The sequence below is a fragment of the Nestor notabilis genome, unplaced genomic scaffold (assembly GCF_000696875.1).
Source record: "Nestor notabilis isolate BGI_N333 unplaced genomic scaffold, ASM69687v1 scaffold9677, whole genome shotgun sequence".
NCBI lineage: Eukaryota > Metazoa > Chordata > Aves > Psittaciformes > Psittacidae > Nestor > Nestor notabilis.
In genome coordinates this window covers 1-15874 of record NW_009937784.1, presented here as the reverse complement: position 1 = coordinate 15874, position 15874 = coordinate 1, and the positions used below count along the sequence as shown (strand labels likewise).

Here is a 15874-nt window from a genome sequence, read left to right as displayed (position 1 = left end):
AGAGTGTGTTGGGGTTTGGTTTTCCGGAGATTCTTCTTAAAAACACTACCTCTCTTGCTAAGTTTCCATGAGATCTCTTCTTCGTTGCTAGCAGAGCACTGTAGTTCCCCAGGAGGTTCCAATGCAGCCACTCCAGGTACCAAGTCACTTGGCCCTCTGCAGGTCCATTCCCACCTGAAGAACCAGCCCCAAGGCCAGCAGAGTGGCCACCACACACCACAGCCACCCAAACCCTTCCACCTCGACACTGCTCTTGGAAAGAAGTCACAGATCGCACTGGAGCTCCCTGCTGAAGGCAGGGGCAATGATTCCATTTGACAGATGTTAAACCAAATACTTTTGTATTTAATTAACAGTTCCAGAAGGTTAAAACTGTAGACGAACACACAGAACTTCTGTCAATGACAATGAACTGAGGCAGCAACATTGTCATCTCCATGCTTTAAACAGCATCTAAAGCAACTTCTAAGCAAGTATAATTTGGGATACTCCTGTAGAACTTAAGCAGTGATTTCTGTTTGCTTTACCTAGTAGGAAGGGTTTTCAAACACTTCAGTAACTTACAACTAGTCTCACAGTTGTCCTTTTCCCATCTGCTGCTCATAAGCAGATGTTTTGCGTTGTATACCAATAATAGATTTCCCGCCCCCAGTAACAATGCAATCTAGTTTTCATGGTAACACACAAAAGCATTCTAGTCCTGCTCCTCTTCCTCCACATCCTCATCTTCATCCCCTTGATCTCCAGACTCAATATCATCTTCATCTTCAACCTGAAATTAAGAAAGACCAGTTGTGAGCAGGAGCATCCCTTACTCCAATCCAACCTTCTGAAGGCAGGGCAAATGCTAAGGGAGCAAAAATAAGCTTCAAGCTAACCTAAAGTTATCATGGCGTATCAATTAGTGCTTAATAAAAACCACTGTCATCTTGTCACATCAAACTGCCCGTAAGGCTCCCTGACAGGTCACAGTGATGCTTAAAAAGCTGACTAAAGTTATCACTCGTATTAGCGGTGGAATGATCCCTTAGGATTATATCGCAACCATCATCTGCTTTTGCATTGGCAGCCTGGATGAGCTGCAGCAAGGTATCATTCCAGACATATATGTGACAAGTAGTTTTCCTCGCAGGAGTTTGGCAGGTACCTCTCAAGATCCCTATCCTGAGAACTCAGTGGACCTGTTGTTTTCCTTACCGGTACACCAAGATCTTTCAATTTGATCTTCAGTGCAGATAGTTTCTGGTCCTGGTCAGCCAAAAGCACCAGAAGATCATCCTGTTCTTTCTTTGATTCTGCAACTTCTTGCTGAAGTTTACTTTTCTCATCTTGCAAGATAGCAACTGTACTGCTGGATGAATCGAGGTGCTGCTTTAGTGATTCTTTTTCCTCAGAAAGGGCTTTGACTTCACTCTGGAACAGGAAAAATCCCCCACCAAGTTACACCATAAGCACAAGAACAGCTGAAGCCTTGTTTCCTACAAACACATTCCATGCACTACCTGTAACAGCTCCAACCCCACCAAGTGCCCTGTGGCCTTGCTCCCACATGCTTCCTTACCCAAACCCCTCTTATTACCAACTAGGAGTAAGGCAAATGGAAGTCTCAGCAGTGGCCACCTTCCCCCAGCTACACTGGGCTGTCCTTGTCAGAGTAAAACTATCTCCTAGACTGTCATTACCTCCTCTTTCAAGGCAGACAAAGCTTGCATTTCCCAAGTGAAAACAAAAGGAGATGCATCCAGCTCCCCCCCTGCATGGCCTGAAACATGCAAGACGTTCAGGAAACAAACCACTTCCACCCAAAGCCTCTCCTATTATAGGAAGTGAAGACTGAGCATCAAATGACTTGGTTTAGTGTTCGCCTGCTACCAACCTTCAATTCTTTGATTTCTTGCTGAAGTTGTCCCTCCATTTCACAGCTGTTTCCTACTGCGTCACCACTGTCTCCTAACACAGGGTCTGCAGTTGTGTTCTGTGGACAAAATTCAATAGAAGAGCACTGAATGCCTCACAGAGAAAGACAGCAAGCTAAGAAGTTACACAGTCAGCTGGAGAATTTACAGGCATATTTTCTTCTTACAGTGTAGCCAGGGTGTAGTAGTTACAAACATCCTGTGCTGCAAGGCATCAGGAAACAGGTCTGTGCTTCCTGGGGTCCCGGTAAACACATACACACAAAGGAGAAAACAAGGAGCAAGCCTTATTTCATATAAGTTGCTCTCTAAAGAGACGTTAGGGTTTTTTTCTGGGCAGACCCTATTACAGGCCTTCACACAGATGCTTTCTAAGGGCCAAAGATTTTGTTTTATTAGGCTAAATATCCACATCTTCGTATGTGACTACTAAAAATAGCAGTAGTTCAGTCTCAGCCAGCCCTACCCAAATTCCAAAATGTGGCAGCTGTCTTTGAGCTAAAACTACCCTGTGTCACGAATTCCAGAAAATTGCTTCTCCAGTGATGCCCTGTTTAAGCCAAAGCTCTAGGCAAGGTCTGGAGGGTGGCAGTGAGCTGCTCAGGCAGCAAGGAGCATCCAAAGAAGACCCTGTCTCATGGGCACCCATGGCCAACACGTGCAACAGCATCTTAGATGACAGCTGCTGAGACTTGTGGCAGTGCAAGTGTTAAAAGCCTTCCTCTCAGCTGATCTTTATATTAAATTAAACACTCAATATTTTCCCCACACAAGTGCTCTGTCTTGCTATACCCAATTTCAAATTTGGTGCCCAGATCAGAACAAACCAGCCAGAGTCATAGAACCACAGAATGGTTTGGGTTGGAAGGGACCTTAAGATCATCTAGTTCCAAACTCTTGCCATGGGCAGGGATGCCTCACACCAGACCATGTCGCCCAAGGCTCTGTCCAATCTGGCCTTGAACACTGCCAGGGATGGAGAAGCAGCAAGAGTTGAAGCGAGTCCATCTTCCACTGGGCAGCTACCCTGTTCTCATTATAGCAGAGTTGTCAAGCAGGGTACACAACAGCTACCCTTGTTCTAGATCAGATTATTTAACTATTCTGTAAGGCTTTATGGGCTCATCCTTTCAACACACAGGTTAAAAAAAAGCTCCTGAGGCATCTGGAGGCTGCACAGATGCACCTACCAACTGCTATTCAACCATACATCAACTTCTAAATTAGTATCCTCAACTGTTTTCAAGAATGATGATCCCTCTAACGTCCATGGTATCATGCAGTTGTGTCTCAAGAGACTATTTCCTTTGATTAGGGTGTGAGCTTAAATAAAGTGCCGAATAGTTGGCATTCCTTTGTTTAAAAATACCAAGGACCAGTGGCCTCGTGGAGCACTAACTGTACTGCAAGTCCCCTCTTTCCTCATGACAGATCTTCCTAGGGAAAATGTTACTTCATTTACAACACTGTGGGAATCACTTGCTCATGTGTATTCTTAAAACAAGCTTGGGTTAGGACAAGGGCTACAGACACCACATGCAGGAAAGCAAAGTCTTCAAATTTAGTCCCCAGAAGAGAAAATATGTAACTTGGTCATTGGTACCATTACTCGAAGCTTTTGATTCTCTAGCTGAAGCTGAGAGATTTCTGCAGACTGTAGTTGTAGTTGACTCCTGAGTATTTCTAACTCCTTTGGGAAACAAAGACAAAACCATACTTTTAAATTAATTCAATAAAGCAAGAGAGTTACTCACAATATATTCTACTTCAGTTAAATGTTACCCAACTGTTTCATACTAGCATATATGAGAGAAAAGTTGCAACTGTTTCTCTGGAAGACCAAACCAGTCCCACCATTTTCCACCCCACTCTTAGGAACTCTTCTACAGAATGCCCAACCAAGGCACCTGTGTGAGCCTCAGTCTCCCTTACTACAGTGTTTCACACCACTAGCACTCCCATTAAACTCCTCCTCTCATTACTGTTCTTGGTGCAGAAAGCCATTATGACTTATAAATCCAGTCACATTAACTAGTTCTCTAATCAGAGAAACTCTGATAGGTATTTTATGACCAACAGGTCCTACAAATTACTCAATGTGCAGGTATTTCAACACTTACTCCATATTGTACATTTAAGACCTGGAATCTTTCGTATTGATATTTAAAGATACACTTTTGCAATGAATAAACTCATTTTGCAACAGTTTGTCTTCTGCTGGTTCAAACCTGCTTAGCAGAAAAAAAAACGTTTCGCTTTAGATACATAATCTTGATGCTCCAGGATTAGTAGCATCATCACATGAAAGTACACCATTAAAAACTTCACCATGCTCAGGGATCAGTGCTCCTCCCTGCAGTGTGACAAAGCTACCTGCCCATCCTGAGCTGCCACTGCTGACCACAGCTTTGCTAAAATACCCCAAGTTCACCTCTTGTAGTTCATTTTTGTGCTCCAAGCCACCAGATCTGCTGCTCTGTGAAGACAGCTCTGTTGTTCCCATTTCCAACTGTGAAGACTTCTGTAATAGCGACAGGGACATCAGCAACAGAAGTAGACAGCAAAAATACAGTCACATTGCTAGAACCCAGAGCAAATTCTGTGCTTGCATGATCCAAGTTCCCAGCATAAAACGGGTAAACAGGCTAAGAAACGCAAAAAGCTCTCTGATTACATGAGAACAGCTCAATAGTCCTCTCTAAGGTAGATACAAAAGCATCTTTCACCAACCCAAATGCAGAAGACAAGCACAAAATAAAAGCAGCATGCATCATCCTGCATTTTGGCAAGCAGGCCACCATAAATACATCTTAGAAGCCTAGTGGGGGTAATGCCTAAGAGGCCCCTACCATTTTTTCCCTCCCCAAAACACACTAAAACTCCTGATTCTACAGTACAGTCACCTACACAAATTACTTTTGGGAACAGTGGGAAGCAGGAAAGGCTTTCCTCAAGCCATCTCCCACCCCATTTCCTATTATCAGCGTACAATCAGTTATGATACTTTGACTGCCATCATAATGAGGACTTAGCTTAAGGCAGCTGACATTTGAAAACATCATTTGGAAGCTGCAGCAAGTTCTACAGAGACAGCACTTACCAATTTTTCAATCAGAAAATCCTTTTCCCTTATCTGCCCTTGCAGCAGCTCATGCTTGTTTTTCCATTCTTCCAACTCCTCTTTCAGTTTGCTCACTTCTTCTGTCTGAATGCCATTCATCTGAAACGTATCCCCATGAGAATTGTGATGTTGAGTGTCCTTTCCTGAAAGACAGAATTTATAAAACCGAGGTCACAAACACCAATGCCACTTTGAAGTTAGCTTCAAACACACCAATTCAAGAATTTATTGCCCATCACACAGGGCAACACAAGCAATTCCAACTCAAGAACCAGAGCATAATATTTACGAATTCTCTATCAAAAGCAACTGAAGAGCTCTACTTCATCATTCCTTCAAGCATGTATCTGTGGCTGCACCAGCGTGCTGCTTCAGTTATTCAGTTCATCCAAAATAACTTCATAGACAAATCATCCTACAGAGGAAGGATGATTGTGTCCTTACGTATTTTTAATAGTAAATAATTGTGAAGGCAGAATTACTTTTGGAAATCATCACATCCAGTTTATCAGGCATCTTGACCTTGGAATAACTTGAATATGCTTGTCCTGATTCAAGCACTTAGTTAGCAGTCTCTCCAGTGACAGTGATAAGCCTCATCTTGCACATCTGCCATACAGTTCTTCCTCAATTCATTATTTTCATCCACAGACCTGAGTTCCAAGACTTAAGCACAAAGCAAGAATAAATTTTACCTCTTGAACATTTTGAAGCTGTCCTGTTGATTTCAGTGCTTTAATTCTTTAACTTTAAAGGCACTTAAAGCAAAACCTAGTATTTTTAGATAACAAAGCAAATCTAATGCTTCAACAAAATTGCTTGCAATGCCCAACATCAGCCTGAAAACAGTGTATTTAATCTCTGTGGGCAGTTTTTCATATGCAGCAGAACATACAAGTCTGAAGCGATAGAAGGTATTTTTTTTATTACTCTCTGAGCCTACCTAGCTGTACTTTAAGGAGATTATATTGGTCCTTATGCTGTTGGATCTGTGACACTTGCTGGGTAACTGTTGCTTGGAGCTGTTCATTTTGAGACATTAAAGCGGTAATTCGTTGTTTCAGTTCTTCAAGCTCCTGGTCCTGTGAAAGAAAAAAACCAAAGCTTTGAAGAATAGTAACGCTTTTGAAGATGATACTGTCAGGAAGGCAAGTAAAGACAGAAAAACCTCAGCTCCAGCATGACACATTACTGCTAGTGATGCTGTCCAAGCTATCAGGTGAGCAAGAAAGCCTCATGCAAACCTAGATAGCTATTGCAAGGAAAAAAGCCTGGCAAAGACAGGAGAAGCCTGTCTCACCAAACCAATGCATTCCAAGTCTTTTGGAGGAGACCTCCAGCATCCCCACACCAGAGACAGCACAAGAATAAAAAGGAAACCTATGAAATCTGGTGATTGTAGTTGATCACAACCACACCAAATGCATGCATTTGGGGCATTTCAAGAGTCTTCCAGGAAGGTGTAGGAACTGCTGTCACTGCAAGTTCAGGAAAACCTCACCAGCAGTTCAAAAGTGTCCCTTAATTCCACTTGTACCACTGTGCTCTGTGTCCATTCCAGATCCCTGAACAAAACGCACCTGCTTAAGTCCCCATTAACTATTAAGTTAATTAGATTTGCTCTTCTACTTCTCCATCTAAGCTGTTGCAACTAAACAAGCAAACTCCCATTGGAAAAAACAATCAGGAGTTCAACCACAGCAGGTATATCCAAAACTTTACTCAGTAACTCCCATTCTTCACTCAGCCACACTTCATCTGTCATCTTCTCAAAAGTGAGAGACCAGAACTAAGAGTTGTATCTCTGTGAGGGGCTGCAAGTTCTCCCATTACTCATTTGAGAAGACTTAAACACAGGAAAGAGCAGACATATCCCAGGAAAATGCTTTAACTTATCCAGTATTCTAAGCACTGGTATTTCATTTGAACCAGAACTTGGCTTAAGTGTTTGTAGAAGTGTTTCTGCAGTGCTAGTTTCCTAGTTACTTCATTTGGAACATTGGGTATCAAACTGCATTGGTGCCTCTGAAAGCCAAACCAACCAATCCCTGGAGGCACACGTACAGCATAACTGCCTCTCACCTGCTCTCTGATGACTTTTTTGTATTGAGTCACAATGTTGTCATGCTGTTCTAATGTCTTCTTGACCTCCTCCTCCTTTTTATCTTCCTCACTGGACTTGTAAATAGCTTTACTTATGACACCTGTTAAAAAAAATTCACATCATTTTTGTCCTCACATCTGTCTCACAATTCAACCCAGAGTGCAGGGTGCTAGAAACTAAACCTGCACTTTAAAAACAAAGGTTTAAGGAAACAGCCATCTTTTATAGCAAGGTTTGCAGGCTCGCTGCTTTACACAGATTCAGAAAAGCAAATGGGTGTTTGGGAGTCCTCCTTATCACAAAAGGTGGGGTTTACTTGTTGTTATGGCTCCACCACAGCTGCTGCACAAGTGCTTATCCAGTTAAGTGAAAGACCTGGGGCTGCCAGGGCAACATGCAGATGAAATGCAATTGGGCAAAACCATCTTCACTGTTCTTGCTTCTTTTTTTCCTTCTGTAGACTGATTTGAGTTGGGCAGTATTAACCAGGACATCAGTTACACTTTAAGAATGATGACAACCTGTCTCTTTAGTGAAGGACAGAAAACACTAAACAAAGTGCTTATCATTTTTGAACAGGCCAGGAAGTAACAGCTTTCATAATTTTTCTCATGAATCAGAAAAAGCCAATACCTAGATTGCTTACTTCCACAAATGGAGCATCTATAACCATCACATGTGCTCAATACTTAGTCTCTGTATGAGCATGGGTAAACACACCTCTTGGACACAGTATGAGAACTCAAACCATGTATTGAGAATCCTTTCACCTAAAAATGAAAAGGTAATCAATTTGTACAAGCCCTGATTATGGGCTTGTACCAGGAGTTAATACTTAAACTGTGAAATTACTTACAGCTATTACTGTAACACGTTTTTCAGAATACTCCATTTTAGTATCATCACACTACTTTTGAGACTGTTACATTCAGCACATTTGGTAGTTCAGGCATCAGGGTGTCACAAAAACAGAAGCACGCACAACATCTCACCTTCCAATTCCTTCACAAGCTTGGTGAATTCATGATCAAACATCATGTGCTCTGGGCTAGAAAAACCAGGCTGGGGTTTCTGAGCAGCTCTGGAATAAAGTTCATGTTTGCTAATGAAGCCAAGCTTCTCAATGAAGTTCTCCCTGCCAATCCTCTTCTCAATCAGTTGTTTCAGCTTCTCTCTGAAAGGAAAAGAGAAATCAATCACAGTGCCACACTTGAAAAGTGAACCCATCCCTCCCTTCAGGTGGTTTTTACAGCTAAAACTCTGAGTATCTGTCTCAAGTCTGACCCACAGCAGATGATGCATTCATGATGCTATTTTACAGTGGCCACTGGCATCTGTTCCTGGGGCAGGCATGCACAGGTTCAGAGGATCTATGCAAAACAGCTACCTGCTTTGCCTAGCTAGAGGTGGGTCAGTTGTTGTGCCTGCCATAAGGAACACACACTGAAAACATGCAACCAAATCTCTGCTGCACCGCTCAGTTAAAAGCCTCTTAATCCACCACCTGTCATTCACATTTCTTTTTACAGCATACTTACTTCCTGTAATTTTCAAGGGAATTGTCATTGTAGTAGATGGAAATGCCAAGCAAAAGTGCACACAGGCCTTGGACAAGCTGCTCCTCTTCTCCTAGGTTTTCAGCTATCTGCCCTGTGAGCTGGAGCTCTTGTTAAGGATATTGGAGATACTTCATAAGCACCATACATGTAACTTAATATTCTGTGTATAGATTCCCAGTTAAAATACTTTTCAGAGGTAAACCCAAGCTTGATTAGGAAGCAGGCAAAAGAGCTGAGGAAAGCCTCGCAAAGCTAGCTCCTGTCATGAAGGACTTGGGTAGTCAGTGGCTTTCCTGACATTTCTTCTCTGTCTGCTCAAAGAGACTGAGTTGTTCCAAAACAGGCTTTCTGTTTAGATAAGGTGACAACTTCAGCCTGATGTACTTTAGCCAGATTTCTTCCTGAAAAGCAAGCAGAGAAATATGCTTCACCATAAATAGGAAGCATTCTTCCTACCCCCTGGGTATATGTGTAAGTCACCCTGAAAATAGCAGTGGGCTTGTTGCAGTCTAAAAACTACGTTTGGCTGGCAGAACAACAAAGCAAGTAGGTCAAGGATACAAAAGGTATATTGGCTGGATTGTGAAGGAAGTGGGTGACAGCAATGGAGCAGTTGCTGAGCCAAGTGCAAAGTAACATCAGAAGTCCAACCCTGGTCTGGACTTTGCTGCCCTGAAAGAATAAACCCCCTCATCGTTAACTTTCCACAGTGGAGGACTGAAATACCAAAAAAAAGCCTGTACTGCTTCAGAATTCACCATTTTAAAAACCATGTCTTTCAAAATACTCATGTGTTAGTTATACTGAACACAGCTTTAGTGCTTTGGTGAAGCAAGTATTAAACCATTCATATCTGTTTTCAGAGCAAACGAGCAAGCAACACAGATGTGAAATATGACTCAGTGCAAATTAGCACCAGTATAAAAATCATAACAAATTAGTTATGCATTTATAATTCACACTAGGATAACGTGAAGGAATGCAGAGACACTCCCCTGTAAAGGAGCAAGGTGTAAATTAAGTCAGGTAAGGATTCCATATAAGAAGGGATGTATCACTAAGACTTCCCCTGCTGACTACAAATTGCTACGTGTTCCTAATACTATTTTGTAAGTCAAGAAAGATACTACTGGAGTGACTTTTGGTTCAGACAGTATGCACATTAATCCAGCAAGAGGAATGCTAACTGTAGTATTTGGTTTTGTTAGTTTTCATCTGCCAATTGCCCATCTTCTCAATTCTGTCCCCCTTGTCTTTGCTGCAGGTACCGTGGACATAGCAGCATTGAGGCAAGCATACCTCTCTTCCAATGGTCAGCATTCAAAAGGCAACCAAGAAACGTGTTCCATGCATGGAAAATAAAACTTCACACAAGCACCTAATAAACTGGGCAAAATAACTGGAAGCTGAAGTCAAGGCTCAAAGGCAAGATGAGGCACACAGAACTGCTGGGATAGCTTCAATGGGGGCAAGTGAATGAGCAGGCACAGGGATTGAGGCAGGGAAAAGAGACAGTCATCAAAACAAAGGGTCTGTGCTTGAAACATTGAATTTCCATCCTTGCCTCTGATATCCCCCTATGCTTTAGGGCTGAAGGCAGTGTCGGTTTTAATTTCAGCTAAGCATTTACAACAAAATAAAAGCCCCCCCGGTCTTTGAATAAGCCAGTTTGCCCACTGAAACAGCTGGTAAGCAGCAGGCTGGCAAGAAGCTCTTCTGCAGCTCTCAGCTACCCAACTGCTGCTGCTACTGACTGCGAGACAGACTGGAATTGAATCCAGCAGCTCTGGCAGAAGATACCAAGCTACCAAGCTCTGAAGAGACTGCCTTCAAGGACTCCCTTCTGAGGTACTGTGATTTGTTGCAGTACGTCTCCATCACTAAGATGAAATAATTTCCTTAAAGGAGGAGAACACAGACTACAGATACCAAGACTGTGGCAGCCATCCCTAATGCTGCACACACAAGAAAGTGAGCATCTGGTTCTTTTTCATCATTATCAGCATCATTACTTCCTGAGACCCAGGTGAACAACATCAGAGCAGCAGAGAACACAACCATCACTTCCAACTGCACAGCACCTGCCTGTTGTGTTTCATGGTGAGTACTTCATGTTCTACCAGCAACCCTTGTTTAGTCTTTGTTATAGCTTTGTCTGCAGCTTTGCTGTGACCCTGTCAAGCTGTTGTAGTAACACAGAGATTATCTTCTTGTTGCTGCCCTTCTACCTGAAGGCCATGACTGGTTTCCACTGATCTAGACTTCACTGTGAGGTGCATAGTCCCCACCAAACTATATGCTCCTCTGGCCCTCTCCTTTCCTCTGGAAAACACCACTACACAGTTATATTCAAGATATACCATGATAGCAACTACTGTGACAGATGACAGCTCTCCATGGCTGCTGTTCTGCAGTTCAGGGTTGGTAATAATACAACCCTACCCTGCAGGACAACTGATAACCAACTCAGCAGTGAGTTAAGTAACACAGCCTCAAAGTTAAACAACTCACTTCAGGGATCATATGCTAGCAATGAGATCCCTGCTATTCACAACTAATAGCTCCAAGGTTTTAACTTCTGCTGGTAAGTACAACATACAAAGTGCCCAGGAGGCAGGTTAAACATGCTTTTTCTTTTAGCAGTCAGAAAATCAGCAGCACGTTCCCACTTCAGGTTGTACCAGCTGTTTGCTACAGACCTGTCTGAGAAAACACCATTTCTAACAGTTTTAATTTTCTTTACAAGAAAGCTCATCTGTTAGGTGATGAGAAGGTGAATGAGTCTGCCCCACTGGAAAGAAAGCACCCATGATACCCAAGATCCTTATCCCATAGTTTTGTGGAGAGAATCCCCTGGAGACACAGAAAGAGCTTGTAACGCTAGGGAAAAACCCAAACCCAACTGCAACACAAAGCTGTAAGTGGAAACACATCAAAAAGCAGTTAAAGAAAACCTCCCCAGCAAAACCCAAGGCAAGAGGAAAAGGCCTGCTTTTGGCAAGAAAATGCCCAAGCTGGGCCAAAATATACATACCCGTCTGTCGATCTTATCACCCTGCAAGTTACACACGTGTTACTTGAGAAGCTTCAAGTACAACACAGTTCAGAAACATCCCCCCCCAAAAGTTTCAGTCCCTTCCATCATGTAAGGATAAAGAGCCACAGGCGTTTTTGCTGACTCAAATTTACCTCAGACAAGAAAGCCAGCAACAGGATAAAAAGGAGCACTGTCAATTTTCAGGTCAAGCAGATGAAAAAAAGTCACATGAACCAATTCAGAATTCCAGCATTCTGCTATTATCATCAACTGCAGGGAAGTCTAATAGCTGCCAGAGTTATCCAGCTCCTCATTACTGCAGACATTCACAGAAAGGTATGCAGAATAGAAGTGGATGTCCCAGGGAAGCACGGACTCACAGGCAAGCTTCACTTGCTCAACATTGGCAAAGCTAGCAAGAAAGCTTTCAAGTTTTTAACAGCAAAACCAACCCCAATCAACATGTCAGAACCTGGTATTTTCAAGACATTCCCAGTTAACAGTTAGAGGTTAAATACAAAGCAGGAACCCCTTCAGCAACACAATGCCACTGGGGATCCTGCCAGTTTGCCTCGTCTTTTAAACCAAGTTTAAGGTCTAAATGCTTCAGAACCCTCTACTTAACGCCAAGCATCAAATCACTGATGAAAAAAACAAGATGTGCTGCTTTTCTGCTCCCCCTAGAGCATAGCGGGGTTTAAGCAAAGCTTAAAATGATCTGCAAAAGTGAGAAAACCCTCCTTCTCCTTAAGCTAGATGACTAGATGTCTATTTAGGTGACTAGTCTAAGACTGGGTGACCTTTGAAAGTCCCTTCCAACCCATACTATTCTATGATTCTATGCCTTCCTGTGACGCTCCTGCACAAGTGCAGCATTCCTCCTGGATACCTGGAGCCTTAACCCGGTGCCGTACCTGTGAGAGGATGTTGGTGCACTGCTGCAGCAGTGACACAGGTGGATTGCCGATGCTGGTGGCAAGCTGAACTCTAAGGAGCTGTTCTTTCAGAGTGGCATTCTCCTGCAATGCATGGGCCAGGGCCACAGCAGCACACCAGTTAGAGAGGGAGTCCGTGGAAAAGAGGCCTCCACAGAGCAGCTGACCAGCTGAGACAGAGTTACCTGTAGCTACCAGAATGATCAAGAGGTACAAGCAAGATTAAAACAAGCCACAAAAATAGGCGAAATATTTAAGACATCAACATACAGTTAAAATGCAGAAAAATTAAACTAGTCAAGTTAGAGAGAAAACATAAGCCAAGTCATCTTGAATGCCAGAGATGGACTCTTCATCAGGGACTGAAGCAATAGGAAAAGGGGTAATGGATTTAAACTTGAACAGGGAAAGTTTAGGTTAGATATAAGGAAGAAGTTCTTTACTGTGAGGGTGGTGAGGCACTGGAACAGGCTGCCCAAAGAAGTGGTGAATGCTCCATCCCTGGCAGTGTTCAAGACCAGGCTGGATAGAGCCTTGGGTGACATGGTCTAGCGTGAGGCAACCCTACCCGTGGCAGGGGGTTCAAAGTAGATGATCTTAAGGTCCTTTCCAACCCAAACCATTCTGTGATTCTGTGATCTTTCCCAGATCAGATACTCAATGGCAAGTAAATGATTTTGGAGAAGACATCAGCTGCTGCATTAAACATTGGTTCACAACTTGTTGCACAGATGTTAACTCTGCATACCGTCAATAGTAGATGGTAGAAGTGTTGACACGATTTCTCCTTGGCCTTTTTGGTTTTTGTAGAGAAAGCACTGGAAACAATAGAGAACAGCACAACGTAGCACGAAAGGCTGCCGTTCATTCACCATGGACATCAGAAGTACCACAATTGCAGGCCTGTTGGGAAAGATAAAAAACATTAGGGTACAGTTGTGAATGGAGACAACCACAGGCAGACAATCTGTAGTGTATTCCACAGGTAAGGAAAAAAGATTTTTGCCCACTCCATGAATTACAACTGGAGTAAACCCCTTGATTTTAATACCCAGGCTTTTCAGGTCATTAAAACACACAACAGTATTCTTTACACGACTGACAAGAGCTGGCATTCCTCCACAGTGTCTCCATTGCCCACTGAGCCCCCCGCTGCTCCCTGCCAGCTTCAATAATACCATAGACCTCATGAGACCACTAGCAGCTTGTAATACAGACTGCTGCCCTTCTACCTTCAACCTCCTATTCAATGTTGAGATTAAGATCTCCTTAAGCTAACATTTGCTGTTCCCCAGTCTGAGTAAATAGCAATTGCCTGCCTGTTTTCCTGGCCTCTAACTCCTTTTGTAGGCTGTCCTCTGACTGACAGTTCATCCCCATCTAGGAATTTCTCAGCTACTGCTCATTCACTTTTCAGGTGTCACATAACAAAAACAGTTCTAGGTCTCGTCTTTGTAAAACACACCCGACACCTTCATGCTCTAACACATCAACGTGAACTCAAATCTATCGCTCTGTATCATAATTTAAACAATCCTTTGGATCAGACTGCTGTGGCCCATACCAATACATCATTACCTAACACAGTTAAAACACTTTTCTTCCTCTACCTTGGTGGATTAGAAGGTGCATTTACAGAGGCAAAGTAGTCTTGATTCATCTGGCACCCTCGAATGACCTCTGATACAGTGTTTATGGTCTACAGAAAGGGCAGAGAAAAAAAAGTAAGACAGTTAAATGTGAGCCATAATCTACTACCTAGGTCACTCAGAATTATTCAAGGTTACCCTGACAGCTCAGTATCGCAGAAGACATTCAGCATACTCAGTAAAACCATTTCAAATCAAATCCAAACTACTAACAGCTGTGAAGCATGCTGAGGAAAAGGTAAGAGACAGAAAGCTCTGATGGCTCTATCACACCCAGTTACTTCCAACTTCATTTGCTACCTCAGACCAGGTTTGCTATGACAGTCAGTTAAAGTAGACATTTTAAAGAAGGTGAAAGATGAAACCTTCTAAAAGATGGAAAGAACTGGAACGGAGGCCACACCAAAGGAACCAGTCTATCCTAAATCATGGAATGGTTAGGTAAGATCATCTAGGTCCACTAGACCATGTCACCCAAGGCTCTGTCCAGCCTGGCCCTGAACCCTGCCTGGGATGGAGCATTTACCACTTCTTTGGACAACTCATTCCAGTGCCTCACCACCCTCCCAATAAAGAACTTCTTCCTTATATCTAACCTGAACTTCCCCCGATTAGTTTAAACCCATTCAGTCCCTGATGAAGAGTCCCTCTCCAGCATCCTTGTAGGCCCACTTCAGATATCGGAAGGCTGCTCTGAGGTCTCCCCACAGCTTCTCTTCTCCAGGCTGAACAGCCCAATTTTCTCAGCCTGTCTTTATATGGGAGATGCTCTAGGCATGTCATTTTATCAAGGGAAACTCTTCTGCCCATTATCTCCAGGACTGGTGTGAGGAATTGCTGCCCATTAGCCCAAGAATTGATGCAGACATGTGCAGTTGAAGAGCTGGCTGCAAGGCCAGCGACACTGATCCACCAGGAACGCATGGTACCTGACATTAAGAACAGAGGTACTCCCCGAACTCATAATAAAAGGGGGAAAAGGTAATCTCCAGGTAGGACACCTCTGTGAGGACACCCTCCACGAAGACAACTCCAAGGACACCTCCACGAGGACATCCACTACTACAGACTCTTGGGGACACCCTGCTCCGATACCAACTACAGACCCTGAAGGACTCCCACCACTTCTGATACCGACTAGAGACCCTGGAGGACTCCCACCACTGCAGATGACAACTACAGACCCCTGGGACACTGCTGGATCCACAGTGGTGACTATCTCTCTGCACCCTGAATTCTTGCTTCACTTCTATCTTTTTTCCTATCTCTCCTATCGCTATCCCCTTTTTAATAATTTCCTTTTTTATAATAATTGTCTTTTCATAGTAAACCAACTTACAGATTATGGTACTTGACCTCATTTGCATCTTAATTTCACTCTTGGGATCACAAGTGAAACAGGTCTGACACTGGGGTTTTCTCCAGTCGGACCCTGACATCTGTGGCATCTGAAACTCTTAGCAAATACTCTAATTCCAGTTTGTCTCTGCAGCAATCCATTATCCCTGTAGACGACTGATTTCACCCATTTAGTTGCCCCTGTTCATCACATC

At 43.2% G+C, this 15874-nt stretch overlaps 1 protein-coding gene across 1 annotated transcript; it reads right to left on the bottom strand.

The window, feature by feature from the left end:
- Nucleotides 1-694: 694 nt before the first annotated feature.
- USO1 (USO1 vesicle transport factor) lies at nucleotides 695-14371 on the bottom strand (the record flags this gene model as incomplete). The annotated part of the gene is made up of 14 exons (XM_010019006.1): nucleotides 695-772; nucleotides 1198-1413; nucleotides 1877-1975; nucleotides 3520-3606; nucleotides 4348-4437; nucleotides 5017-5180; nucleotides 5981-6119; nucleotides 7120-7241; nucleotides 8134-8315; nucleotides 8680-8798; nucleotides 9262-9372; nucleotides 12652-12863; nucleotides 13421-13575; nucleotides 14283-14371. Coding segments are annotated over 14 exons (1863 nt in total), but the record flags the coding sequence as incomplete, so codon positions are not given.
- Between the last annotated feature and the right edge of the window lie 1503 nt (nucleotides 14372-15874).